The sequence below is a fragment of the Capricornis sumatraensis genome, chromosome 3 (genome assembly GCF_032405125.1).
Source record: "Capricornis sumatraensis isolate serow.1 chromosome 3, serow.2, whole genome shotgun sequence".
In the NCBI taxonomy this organism is placed as follows: Eukaryota; Metazoa; Chordata; class Mammalia; order Artiodactyla; family Bovidae; genus Capricornis; species Capricornis sumatraensis.
This window is the reverse complement of record NC_091071.1, coordinates 49437724-49450988: the sequence shown is the minus strand read 5'-3', so window position 1 is coordinate 49450988 and position 13265 is coordinate 49437724. Positions and strand designations below refer to the sequence as shown.

The 13265-nt window shown below is 56.8% G+C and overlaps 1 protein-coding gene across 2 annotated transcripts; it reads left to right on the top strand.

Moving 5' to 3' along the window:
• The first annotated feature begins 1897 nt into the window (after positions 1–1897).
• On the top strand, positions 1898–12197 carry PROC (protein C, inactivator of coagulation factors Va and VIIIa). Of its 2 annotated transcripts, XM_068967144.1 has the most exons (9): positions 1898–1951; positions 3240–3326; positions 4898–5064; positions 6626–6650; positions 6769–6906; positions 7009–7143; positions 9253–9401; positions 10319–10436; positions 11546–12197. In XM_068967144.1, exons 1-9 carry the CDS (start codon positions 1906–1908, stop codon positions 12118–12120), a joined length of 1440 nt encoding a protein of 479 aa, XP_068823245.1. In that variant the 5' UTR covers positions 1898–1905; the 3' UTR covers positions 12121–12197. The 2 variants fall into 2 exon arrangements, with proteins under 2 accessions (XP_068823245.1, XP_068823246.1); XM_068967145.1 differs by lacking the exon at positions 1898–1951 and having other exon boundaries at positions 3242–3326; positions 4904–5064.
• Positions 12198–13265: the final 1068 nt, after the last annotated feature.

Below are 13265 nucleotides of genomic sequence, written 5' to 3'. Positions count from 1 at the left end.
CCTTTCTCCAAGCAGTAGCCCCAGAACTTACCAACAGCCACTGACTCCCCACTTGCCAGAAGCTCCATCCCAAGCTCTGTCTTCTCCTCCTCCCCACCTGAGGGCCCTTCCTTTCTTACCTGGGTCCTGCCTGCCTTCTGATGTCCGGCTGAAGCCCTGCCTCCTTCAGGTGGCCGTCCCTGGTCACCCTACTTGCGCCGATTCCCCTCTCTCATAAGCATCACCATCTGTGCCTGCCACTCGGCCTCTGCACAGTGCGCCTACCTTGTTAGACGTTCACCCTCTTCCTCTGGTTCTCTCCAGTGGGCCGTGTGGGCAGCAGAAGGGCTTTGAACTCCACAGCCGGGAACAGTGCTGTACGCCAGGAGGAGGGGTCTGGTTGCAAGGAGACTTAGGAAAGAGGGGATTTACCACAAGGGCAGGGAGACCCCCATGAAGCCAAACCCAGGGTGTGCCCCAGTCATGATGAAGCAGGCTGTTACTGCTCCCCTCGCCCAGACTTTCCAGGTCTTCATGGTCTCAGCCTCTCTCTGTACGTCTACATTTTTCTCCTCATCAGCCTCCTCTGCTTTAGGGCCAGACGTGCGTATCTAGGCTCTGGCTTCAAACCCTGTGAATCCTGTGCTCAGTGGAGTAAGACTGATGCCCCACTCCTGCGGGCTAGGGGAGAGAATCTGTTTGACTCCTGGGTCAGAGGACTTCCTGGTGCTGTCACCAGAGGTCAGCAGGGCAGAGCCACATGAGCTGTGCAAGGGCTGGGACTCTGAGGAGTGTGGTCAAGTTCTCTAAGGAGGGAGTGGGGTTTGGAAGAAGTGGGGCATTTCTAGGACAGGAAGGAAGATGCGTGATAAGGGCTAATGGACCACAGTGCCAGGGCCAAGGTTCCAGGTCAAACCCTTTACTTCTGCTCCTGCCCTTTCTGACATACTGGTCACAAACTGACTGCAGACTTTCCACAATTCTGCTGACTTTTCTCACTTGCTCACAAAAATAGGTGAGAGGTGCCAGAGTGCTGGAAAGACCTGAGTTCTAATCCAGACCTGCCATTTATTGGCTCTGTGGATTTGGTCCAATGACAAAAGATTTCTGAGTGTCCTCATCTGAAAAACTGAGGTCATGGAAGCAGTGGTGTGCAGCTGTGTGCGGTGGGAGAGGGTGGCAGTTACAGGAGCAGCTGCAGCTGAGGGTTTAGCCAAGTATTGGCACCCATGTGGTAGAGAGCCTGAGAGGCAAATATTTTCCTGTTTTTACATCACATCCTGATGTTATCAGGAAGGCAGGCCATTGAATAATTAACAATGTTTCTTTTATGCTGACACATAAAATAGATGCATCTTGTAACTAACAGCATCCTGCATGCATGCTAAGTCGCTCAGTTGTGTCTGACTCTTTGTGATCCTGTGGACTGTAGCCCGCCAGGTTCCTCTGTCCATGGGATTCTCCAGGCAAGGATACTGGCGTAGGTTGCCATATTCTTCAGGGGATCCTCCCAACCCGGGGATCAAACCCGTATCTCTTATGTCTCGCCTCCTGCATCGGCAGGTTTGTGTGTGTGTTTTACCACTAGCGCCACCTGGGAAGCCCAGTGGCATCTTAAATTTGGTGAAATAACATTATCAGTTGTGCTGATCTGAAGCAAGTGGCAATAGCACTGGGTAAAAATGTCCTCATCTGCGAAAAGGGGACAGTGTCCCTCCTTTGGCCAGCTGCTCTGAGGCTACAATGAGTCCACGCCTGGAGGTGCCTGCCCTAGCCTCCCTCCCACTGCTGGGGCACAGGGGTCTTGGGGCAAACAGAGCTGTCCTGAGCTGGGAGCTTGTTTGTTTATCTGTGGAGAGGGAGGCCTCTGCACCGAGGGCCAAGCAAATATTTGTGGTTGTGGATTAACTCGAGTTCCAGGCTGTCATGGCGGCAGGAGGGCAACCTTGCAGTTTCTCCGTGGCCCACCCCAGTAAGTCCCCTTCGAGGCAGGTCTGTGACAGGGGCTGGAGGAGGGGAGCAGGCCTGAAGGTGGGATCTTCTCGCCAGTGTTCGAGAAGCTGGCTGGAGCTTGGCGTAAGGAAATTGCAGCTCTGCCAGCAGCCAGGTCAAAGCTCTGGTTGGCATGCCTCGGGCTTGGGTCCCATGGTTCCCAGGGGCCTTCTTCCCAGACTCTGAGGGAGGTGGGAGTCGGCTGAGGGCCTCCAGATCTGAGCCATCACCAGAGGCAGCTTGGAGCCCCGGGGTGCCCCGGGGGTTCCCGCCCCACCCCCACCTCTACTTCTAAACCCTTTAAACAAAAGTCAGAACTAGCCTCAGAGGGAGTCAGCAGAGGTGGGAGGTCAGCAGGGAGGGGGTCCTGGTGGGGCACCCCCTCAGCCTGGGGGGCAACAGGGCACCTAGGTTTCTGGCCTGAAGTGCTACGTCTGTGGCCTTGGGGCTTGCCTGGTGGTTTAGGGCAGGGGTTAAAGTTCCAGGCCTGGAGCCACGTGGGCCTGAGCTAACTAACTCTTCCACTTCCTGGTTGGGAGTGTTTGAAGAGTGACTTCTCTCCTGTGAGCCTCAATCCCCGCTCTGTGAAATAGGGTGACACAGTGAATACCTACCTCTTGAGTAGTGGTGAGCCTTCGCTGAGATACTAGTAGCTCAAGCTTACTGAGCATTTGCTATGCGCAAACCTATTCAATAGCTTTATGTAGATTAACTCATTTTAATTCTCAGAAGAACGAGATAAGGCAGAAATACAGTTTTCCCATCCATTTTACAAACAAGGAGACCAAGGAGCAGTAAGGGGTCTTGCCTAGCAACCCTGTCCTGGAGCTGGGATTCGCTCTGACTTGGTGACCCGCCCTCTGAACCAGGTACAAATTGCTCGAAAGGCACCACGAGTGTCCAGTAAATGTTAGTTATTACTCTTGGCCTGGCCTGTACACTGGCAGAGGCGCCACCCCCAAGCCCTCATCAGGGGAGGGCACAAACCCTTCTGTGCCGAGTCCCCTTTGACCTTCCCCGGGTTGCTGCCCCTTCCACTTCCTCTCTTCACCCTGCAGACTCAGGGCGTGTGACCTTAGCTCTGTATAGAGAAGCGGACGGAACAGTGACCAGGGACCCCTGACCCCAGCTCCCGCCCTGGCGACCAGCACACACACACACACAGAGGAGGCTTGTTCACTCAGCTCCCACGGTGGGGGCAGGGGGTGGCGGTGGGCAGAGTGGGGCCTGGTGGGGCTGCTGGAAGCTCAGAAGTCCTCCTCAGACAGGTGGCTGCGGCTTCAGAATGTGGCAGCTTTCAAGCCTCTTACTGTTCGTGACCGTCTGGGGAATTTTCAGCACACCAGCTCCTCCCGGTAAGGCCATGCTCCGCTTCCCCGCTCCCTGGGACCCTCGGGGTCTTCATACCTTTCGCTATCCCCTCTGAGCCTCAGGGTGAGGTGAGATGAACAGGGATGACGTGAGTGAGGGCAAGGGCAGCACGGTGCGCAGGGTCTAAGTACTGAGGTGGCGACCGGGAGCCCCTGGGGCACGCCCTTCCTCCTCCCTGGGGGGGGAGCGGTCACACAGACCCCTGGCTTTCCCTCTCCACCACTCCCTCCCTCAGCTGTGTAAACCCCAGGCCCAGCTGCCACCCATGCTACCCCAGGGCGGCCTCTCCTCCTAAAATGCTCATCTGCTGCCCTGCCCCAGCTGCTCCTCTGGTCCACACAGCCGAGAACCGGACCAGAATGCAGGGGGAGCGGGGGCCTGTGGGAGAAATGAGCCGCCTGGCTTATTAGGCAGGCCATTCCCCCACCTCCTGGGGCCACAGCAGGCTGTTTCTTACTTTTCTGCCTCTTCTTGAGCGGCTGGTCTGCCTGGGGTGCCTTCCTCCCCACCCTCAACCCTGGTCAGTGTGGCTCCTAAGGCCAGACTCAGTGCCAGCACATCTTCCTTCCCTGAGGATGCCCTTCCTGGCCACGGCATCCAGGAGCCTCTCTTTTACACTCCCCCACTCGGTCCCTCCACCGCGGCTGCTCCCCCTGCATCCAAGGCAGACACCTTTCAGAGCCTGGGGGTATCGTGGTGCTCCCTGAGTGGCAGCGCTGCTGGTATCCAGGTGTTCCCGCCCAAGGGGAAGGGCAAGGGAAAGTCATCACGGGGTGGGGGAGGGGAGGGCAGGGAGGGAGTCAAGACTGGGTGCCTCAAGGCTTGGAGAACAATGGTGAAGGTGAAGTTGCTCAGTCGTGTCCGACTCTTTGCGACCCCGTGGACTGTAGCCTACCAGGCTCCTCCGTCCATGGGATTCTCCAGGCAAGAATACTGGAGTGGGTTGCTATTTCCTTCTCCCTGCAGTTGAACAATACCAAGAGCAGTGAAAGTCACTCAATAGCGTCAGACTCTGTGACCCCATGAAGGGGTCAGGAGCCTGCCAGGCTCCTCTGTCTATGGAATTCTCCAGGCCAGAATACTGGCGTAGGTTGCTTTTCCCTTCTCCAGGGGATCTTCCTGACCCAGGGATGGAACCGGGGTCTCGTGCGCTGCAGGCAGGTTCTTTTCCAGCTGAGCCCCCAGGGAAGCCCAGTAATAGCAGCAGCATGTGGCACTGGTCGCTGGCTGCTCTTTTCTGCGCCTGGCACTGTGTTTTTGTTTTGCATGATTATCTCATCCTCATCTTTTGATGAATAAACCAAAGTGAAGAGAGGTAAAGGCTGGCTCAAGGTCACATGGAGATTGGGTTGGGTTCAGAAGGTCTGACTGTCTTAGCGCATGCACTCTGAATGGTCAAGCGTCCTGTCCTCAGATTACTTGTCACCTCCTTCGGGAGAAGGAGGAGAGCAGGGGAGGCGGGGACCCAAGATGCAAACCTCCCCAGGGTCTCTCCCCAGTGGGGGCCCCTCGTGGCAGGCCCCCCACCAAAGTCAGCTCCCCATCCCCGCCCCAGACTCAGTGTTCTCCAGCAGCCAGCGTGCCCACCAGGTGCTGCGGATCCGCAAACGTGCCAACTCCTTCCTGGAGGAGCTGCGGCCCGGCAGCGTGGAGCGTGAGTGCTCAGAGGAGGTCTGTGAGTTCGAGGAAGCTCGGGAGATTTTCCAAAACACGGAAGACACAGTAAGGCCGCCCGACTGGATGCAGAACATGAGGCTCAAGGGTGGGACCTGGAGGAGCAGCCTGGGGCCCTTGGAAGGGGGGCAGTGGACGCCAGCCCCTTGCCCTCCCAGCTTGCTGGGGTGCAGCCGCGGAGTAAATGGCCCTACGGTCTTGGTCAGGGCGCACAGGACTCCAAGAAATAGAACTCTGCCATGAGCATGAAGAGTCTTGGAAGCTTTGGGCTGGGTTCCCACTCAGTCCCACGGGAGGCATTCAGCCTCAGTTCACCTGCAACTGGCCACCACTGCCTCCCCTCTCCTCTCTCCCTGTGGCCAAACGGCCACCCTGCTTCCATGCTGCACCCCTGCTTAACTGCTCATCAGGCGACCCGAGACTCTGATGTCTCTGCACACACACTCACTCTGTGCCTCAGAGTCTCCAGGGCTGAAACCTGGTTGCTCAGGGCATCTAAGGAAAGGGTCTGTCCTCTCTGGCCCCCAGAGCTCCGTGGTGGAGACCCTGAGGCGGTAGGGTGCACTCAGTAAGGGAGGTGGCTTCCTGATACAAGGCTCAGACCCCCTCCAGCCCCAAGAGCTCACTTTAGCTTCTAGGACCTGGGGGCTGTGCCATCACTGGGGGCCCCTCAAGCTGTCTGTAGGCATGCCCTCCTACTCAGGGCTTTCAGGGCTGAAGGGGGAACTCTGGGCAGCTTTTTCTCTTGCCCTCCTCCACCACCTTGACTAGATCCGGTCTCTTTCCTCAAATGGCCTCCTCAGCAGACCCCTAGGTGGCTTTCTGCAGGCATGGCCTGGGCACATCACACCCACCTAACCCGAGTCTCCAGCGGGGGGCTTGTGGCCTGGGCATCAAGCAGTGGGTCTCAGGGAATGGTGGTCCCAGCCCAGCAGCAGAAGTGCCACCAGGACGGTGGTTCTAGTCACCAAGTCATGTCAGACTCTTGCAACCCCAGGGACTGTCGCCCGCTAGGCTCCTCTGTCCATGGGGTTTTCCAGGCAAGAATACTGGAGTGGGCTCCCATTTCCTTCTCTAGAGGATCTTCTTGACCTAGGGATCGTACCCAGGGCTCCTGAATTCCTGGCAGATTCTTCACCAAGTCACCAGGGAAGCCCAAACCTGGTTACAAAAGCAGACTTCTTGAACTAGCAAGCTGCGTCTCACCTACAAGCTCTGAGCACACCCGCTCAGGGAGACGAGACAGGCTGAGAAAGGAGGGCGGGGCTGGAAAGAGACGGCGCCGGGCATGCCGCGGGTGGGAGAGCTTTTGGATCCCTGCTGCCGCAGCGGCTGCTTTGGTGGCAGCCAGCACCCAGGGCGAGCTTCCAGGGCACGGGGGTCAGGTATGGGATGAGGAGACGGCCAGAGAGGCAAGGGGGAGCCTGGCATTTCTCAGGATGCAGCTGCCTCCCCGCCCCGCCCCTCCCCGGCTCGTGTGGGGTAATCGCTCCCCTGCCCGTTTAGATGCTGCCCTGCTGGACCCGGGCCAGCGCGGGGAGGGGCCCCAGGAGCTCCCCATTTACACAGGTGGGCTGACGGACCCTGATGCCGCCACTTCTCTCCGCAGATGGCCTTCTGGTCCAAGTATAGCGGTGAGTGCGCTCCAGACCTCGGGCCGCCATACCTGTGCCCCTCGGGGGGCTCTGGGTCGCTGGAGAACCGGGAGCGGGCCGGCGGCCCGGGTGACGCCCTCTTCACCCCTCGTCGCAGACGGGGACCAGTGCGAGGAGCGGCCCTCAGGGAGCCCGTGCGACCTCCCGTGCTGCGGACGCGGCAAGTGCATCGATGGCCTGGGCAGCTTCCGCTGCGACTGCGCGGAGGGCTGGGAGGGCCGCTTCTGCTTGCACGGTGAGGGGGCGGGGGCGGCGGGGCGGGGACCTCCCCGGGCCCGTAGCCGGCGGGGCGCGTAGAGCCTCGGCGCCCTCGCGGCGCCCTCCCGTGTCTGCCCAGAGGTGCGCTTCACCAACTGCTCGGCGGAAAACGGCGGCTGCGCGCACTACTGCCTGGAGGAGGCGGGCCGGCGCCACTGCAGCTGCGCGCCCGGCTACCGGCTGCAGGACGACCACCAGCTCTGCGAGTCCAAGGGTGAGCGCCCTCAGCGGGGACCGCACGGGATCCCCGGGCGGTGAGCGAGCCACCGTGCTGAGCCCCGGCAAGGGAGATGGGAGAAGGAGGCGGTCCCCGACGGGTGTCGTGGGCGTCCTGCCCGCTCTTTCCTTCGCTTGCCCGACTTTCTCCAGGCGCCACCGCTCACCTTGGGGACGCCTCCTGGGGCAGGAGCACAGAGGTATCTCCTCGGATGAGCGGACGTAGAGGCTCCAGCACCCTCCACATCTATCGTGTGCATGCTCACTCGTGTCTGACTCTTTGCGACCCCATGGACTGGAGCCCACCAGGCTCCTCTGTCCCTGGAGTTTTCCAGGCAAGAATCCTGGAGCAAGTTGCCGTTTCCTTCTCCCGGAGGTCTTCCCAGCCCAGGCACTGAACCCGTCTCCTGCGGCTCCCGCATCGGCAGGCAGGTTCTTCACCAGCTGAGCCAGCTTGGACGGCTTTACACCTGCCTTTACCTCTGGCTTCTCTGAAGAGAGAGAGCAGCCTTCTCTTCTGTTTTCCTTTTTGTACATTTTAATTTCTATCAGAGTTAGATACTTACACAACAAGCGGAGTTTTGCAACTCTCACCATAATTTCAACAGGTCGTTCCTCAGGGTGGATCTTCTTTCATTCACTGTGTAGCACTTTTTCGTGTGGAAATTCACATCTTCTACTTCTAGGAACATTTCTTTAGTTATTTCCTTGGTGGCTTGACCTTCCTGCTTTCTCTGTTCTCGCTTTCTGCGTCTTCTAATCAGATCTCTTCCCCCTGGGCTGATTTTCTAGTTTTATGGTCTCTTCCTTCTGTTTTCCATCTCTTTGATTCTGTGTTCTTCTTTTGGGGAACTTACCACGACTCTATAGTCCAGTCCTTTTATAGTCCTTTTACTGAAAAAAAAAAAAAAGAAAATCTAACTTTTCCTTTTGAAATAATTAGAGAGTCACAGGATGTTTCAAAGAAAGACCTACTGAGCCTGTTGGCCAGTGGACTTTTCTGTGAGACCATCTGAAGGCTCAAGTCACTGACAGAACCCTGTTGCCCAGATTCTTAGGTCTTCAGGCCATTTTCTGAGAGGAATTATCCACACTCATGCTTGAGTGGTCGCAGCCTGGCTTCCAGCCCCTTGTGGGGGTGCAGGGGAGAGGACCTGGCAGTTGCCCAGTCTGCAGGTGTCTGCGTGACTTTTTCTGGCCAGCCTTGTGTGTCGGTCTTTCCTGTGGCGTCTCCTTGAGTCCTGAGCTCACAGTGTCTGGTTCACCCTCTTCAGAGAATACACCTAGGGTCTTCTGCAGGGGTCAGAGAGGAGAGGCAAGTCACTGATGAGGGCTCGAGACAGAAGCCTAGGGCTCTGGCAGTTTCTCTGACAAACTCTCAACATTCCTGCCATACTTCCTGGACAGCTTCCTCAGACACACATGGAGGCTTCCTGGGCACCTCTGGGGCTAAGTAGCCCGCCACTGCATCTCCTACCACTGGCTGAGGTTTCGGCTTCCTCCGACGACCAAGTCAGTCACTGTGCCCCCAGCTTCTGGAGTTTTGTTGCTACTGTCTCATCTCCATTTGCTGTCACTGTTCTCCCTGCTGATGGCTTCCTCTTGCTCCTGCAAGTCTGAATCTCTCAGCCCAGTGTGAAGGGCCCTGGCCTCAGTTCTGTTCTGCGCTCTCTTCTCCTGGCAGAGGACCGCACAACTGTGCTTAGAGCCACTTTGAGGCTCTCCAGGAGTGCCCTCCTTCACCGACCCATGAGTTCTTACCTCTGTTAGGAGCTCGGTAACGTCCCAGCATGAGAGCTCACTGCACGTCCCAAGAATTACTCCCAACAGCCCTGGGGTGTACTGAACTCCTAGAACTTGAACAAGCTGCCTAAGGACAGGCCGCTGGGCAGAGATGCTGCTTGGTCTGACTCTTGCCATGAAGTGGCACTGTTTTTTAACCGACTGACTGACCTGAGGGGCTTTGCACGTTGATAGAACTACACGTCTAAGCATCATTTATCCTACAAGGCAGTAAATGAGGCTGCTTGCAGGAGGTGGACAGACATGGGGGGCAGTCTTGGGAGCAGTGCCTGGCAGGCACTCAGCTGCTTTCTCCTGCCTGCAGTGACATTCCCTTGTGGGAGGCTAGGGAAGCGAATGGAGAAGAAACGCAAGACCTTGAAACGTGACACAAACCAAGTCGACCAAAAAGACCAGTTGGATCCACGGATTGTCAGTGGACAGGAGGCTAGATGGGGAGACAGCCCCTGGCAGGTGAGAGGAGAGGCAACAGTTCACCGTCTGGGTCAGGAGTCACTGAGCCCAGTTCCTGTTGTGGAGGCATCAGTGGGGAGGGAAGTGAGCCTTTGCTCTCCGTAGGGGAGGCAGTGCTAAGTCCCAAAGAAAGACGGCACTAACCTGATGAGAGAGGAGCAGTTGGGCAGGGTGGAGTGGGCACAGGTATATGTATCTACAGCACCCTTGGGTGCAGAGCAAGCAGGAAGAAGTATAGCTTTAAGAGTCAGCTGGAAAGATAATGCTGTGCTGGTGGTATTTCAGGCAGAGGCCTGGCTGAGGGGAGCAGTGTTTGCATAGCAAAAGGCTAGGAGGGAGGGTTGACCCCTGAGTCCCTCTCCAGTTTCCCCATGGAAACTAACACTTACTTGATGTCTGACTCCCAGGCACTAGGGGTTAGGGTCCCCAGAGATCAATAACCTGGGGACTGGTAGGTCTTGGGGATCTCACCCCCAGGAGGGTCAGGATCCTAAACACACAGCAACCCAATGGGACCAGAGCTGGCATGGTTGGCAGGACAGTGGCTGAGGGAACCTGGAGGGGGACCCCCAAGAGCTGTTGGGGGCCTCAAAGGCTACCCGGAGGACTCGAGGCCCAGCCTTAGCCATCGAGGGTAGGAAGAACTCTCTGCATGCTGCTGAGGGTGATTATAGGAACAGCATGGGCAAACGTGGGGAGACACCCTGGAACAGGCAAACTCTTATCAAATGTGCAGAGGAGAAAGTGCCCAGAAGTCCACGCTGTGTGACCAGGGAACCCAGGAAAGCCCTACTTATGCAGCCAGTGCGTTGAACTTGAGAACCATACCTAGGGCTGTGACAAGACCCCGGAGGCCTGAGCGGAGCTGTCACAAAGCTGTGTTGTAAAGTCCCTGCCCACCCCCCAACCCCTTCCAGGCAGTGCTGCTGGACTCCAAGAAGAAGCTGGTCTGTGGGGCAGTGCTAATCCACATCTCCTGGGTGCTGACGGTGGCCCACTGCTTGGAGAACCATAAGAAGCTCATCGTCAGGCTCGGTGCGGGCTGGAAGCAGGCTGGAGGGTGGCTGGGTTTGGGAAGCCTGGTCTCTGGGGGACTTGAACCCACACAGAAGGCATCTGGTGGGAAGAGGGCTGTGTGCTCCCAGCCCACTCCTCCCACGGTGGGATTTTAGACACCATGACACCAGGTAAGTTTGCACGTAAGGGGTTCTCTTTGAATCTGGTGGCCAGGTGTTTACATATGTGTGTTTGCAAATGAGAGGGTTACACACATACTTGTGTCTTCACTCTCACTGTGTGGAGCAGGCTGTGTGTAGCACCTTGGGTGCAGAGACCCAGAAGGTGTCCACATGGCCTGGCCTAAGGGCCGCGCTTCACGCAGATTGACAGGGATCGACTGTGCAGTGGGACCCTGGCATCTCCCATAGCAGTCAGCTGCTTCCCTGCAACAGCCCAGGGCTCCCCAAGCCTGGGCCCCACTCTACTAGTTTCTGGGGGTGGGGGCTCTCACTCCAACCATCAGGCAAAAAAGAAGGAAAAAGATATGTATTGAGAATGACTGACCAGACCCACACTTTCTGCCATTATGTCCAGCACAACCAAAGGCCAGTGGCCTCCCATGGGGCTGGGCTTGGAATAAGAGCCCCACCCCCACTCACCAAGAGCCATCTGCCTCACCTGAGAAGACCTTGTGTCTTGTGTGTGATCCAGATCTTTTTTCCCTGGTTAGAGCCTGTGTCCTGCTGGCCCTCCTTCTCTGGGTCCTGCTGCTCCTGCCCTGCCCCCACTTCAGCAGGCACCCCATCTTCTCTTTGAGGCTCTGGTCTATGTCCCAGGTTTCCAGGGAGCTTCCCTGCTGACTACCCACTGCTGGCCACTGCCCAAGCCTCACTGCTGCATTTCTGAGCCAGTCCTGAATTCAGACCAGTGTTTGCCCCTTTAGGACAGACACTCGTAGGCTGTTAACTTGATAGGGACCTGTGGCCCAGGACCTGCCAGGGATGCATGGTGGCCACTCCCACTGTGGACCCATTCCCTGCCATCCACGAGGGCCCACAGGAGCAGGGCAGTGCTGTTAGCTTCAGCAGGGGCCCTGGGGAAGGATGTTCTCGCAGGCTCAATCTGACAGCCCCTCTGCCCTGCAGGGGAGTATGACATGCGGCGCTGGGAGAGCTGGGAGGTGGACCTGGACATCAAGGGGGTCATCATCCACCCTAACTACACCAAGAGCACCAGTGACAATGACATCGCCCTGCTCCACCTGGCCAAGCCTGCCACTCTTTCGCAGACCATTGTGCCCATCTGCCTCCCGGATAGTGGCCTCTCTGAGCGCAAGCTCACCCAGGTCGGCCAGGAGACTGTGGTGACAGGCTGGGGCTACCGTGATGAGACCAAGAAAAACCGCACCTCCATCCTCAACTTCATCAAGATCCCCGTGGTCCCGTACAATGCATGCGTCCACGCCATGGAAAACAAGGTCTCTGAGAACATGCTGTGTGCTGGTATCCTCGGGAACTCGAGGGATGCCTGTGAGGGCGACAGTGGGGGGCCTATGGTCACCTTCTTCCGTGGCACCTGGTTCCTGGTGGGCCTGGTGAGCTGGGGCGAGGGCTGTGGGCGCCTCTACAACTACGGCGTTTACACCAAAGTCAGCCGTTACCTTGACTGGATCTACGGCCACATCAAAGCTGAGGCCCCTCTTGAGAGCCAGGTGCCTTAGCATCCCCCGTCACTTGTGTCTGGACCCCAGAGAACACCCTTGGATAGGGGCTGGATTGTTGAATGGCAAGATGTTGGACATTAAAAAGGGCTTGCTGCAAGCACACCAGCTACGGCTCTATTTTTTCAACCCTTTTCTGGGCTGCTCTGGAGGGAAGTATTTTTGGAGCATCTACTGCGTGCCCCACACTTTATGAACAGAATCTTATTTAACTCCTACAGCACCTCTGTGGGGTAGGAAGGAGCGTATCCGAGGTTTGCGGCATCTGAAGCTGGTAACGTGTAGGAAAGCTCACTTAATGAAAAAGAATACGAAGTGGGACTACAAAAGTGTGAGAGCCCCTTCCAAGACTTTGGAAGGAGCTTGTGTGAGTCAGGGATCCAGATCCAGAGTAAATCCACCTCTGAAGGTACAGATTGCAGCTCATATTTTAGGGGAAGAAACAGGTTCAGGAAGTTTTGCATTGTGAAGCCAAGACCCAAACTAGGTCTGACTTCCATTCGGCTGTCCCCCTCTCTTCCTGCTGGCTATGGAGGCCAGCATTGGCCTGGTGTGAGGAGGAGCCAGAGACCCAGAGGGCTTGGTTGAATCCAGAATGAGCTTACACTGTAAGTGGTGAAGCTGTTTAAGAACAATGTCACACAATCAATAAACAAGAGGCTCTGTCTTAACCTGACCTTATAGGCGTACCTGAATGAGACCGAGAAGTAAGTTAGGATGCACCCAACAGAAAGGGATAGTGGTGAGATAAAGCCAAAACAATTAGTCTAAAGTCATCAGATCAGTCTAACTCTATGTATGCCTCAGGCAAGTCACTTCTGTTTTCTGGGCATTAGTAAAATGAAGATTAGATTGACAGCGGTGGTTCTCAACCTTCACTGTACTTTTGAATCTCCTGCGGGGCTTTCAAAAACATGTCCATCCAATTTCACCTGCAGAGATTCTGGTTTAGATGATTTAGGTGGGGAACCAAGACTTAGAACTCCTCAGGTCATTTTAATGTGTGACTGTAGCTGCGACCGGCGCACTCAGCGTAGGCGGCTGCGACCGGCGCATTCAGCGCAGGCGGCTGTGACTGGCGCACTCAGCGTGGCTGAGAGGAGCTACCCCACATCCAAGGTCAGGGGCAGAAGCCGGGAGGACCC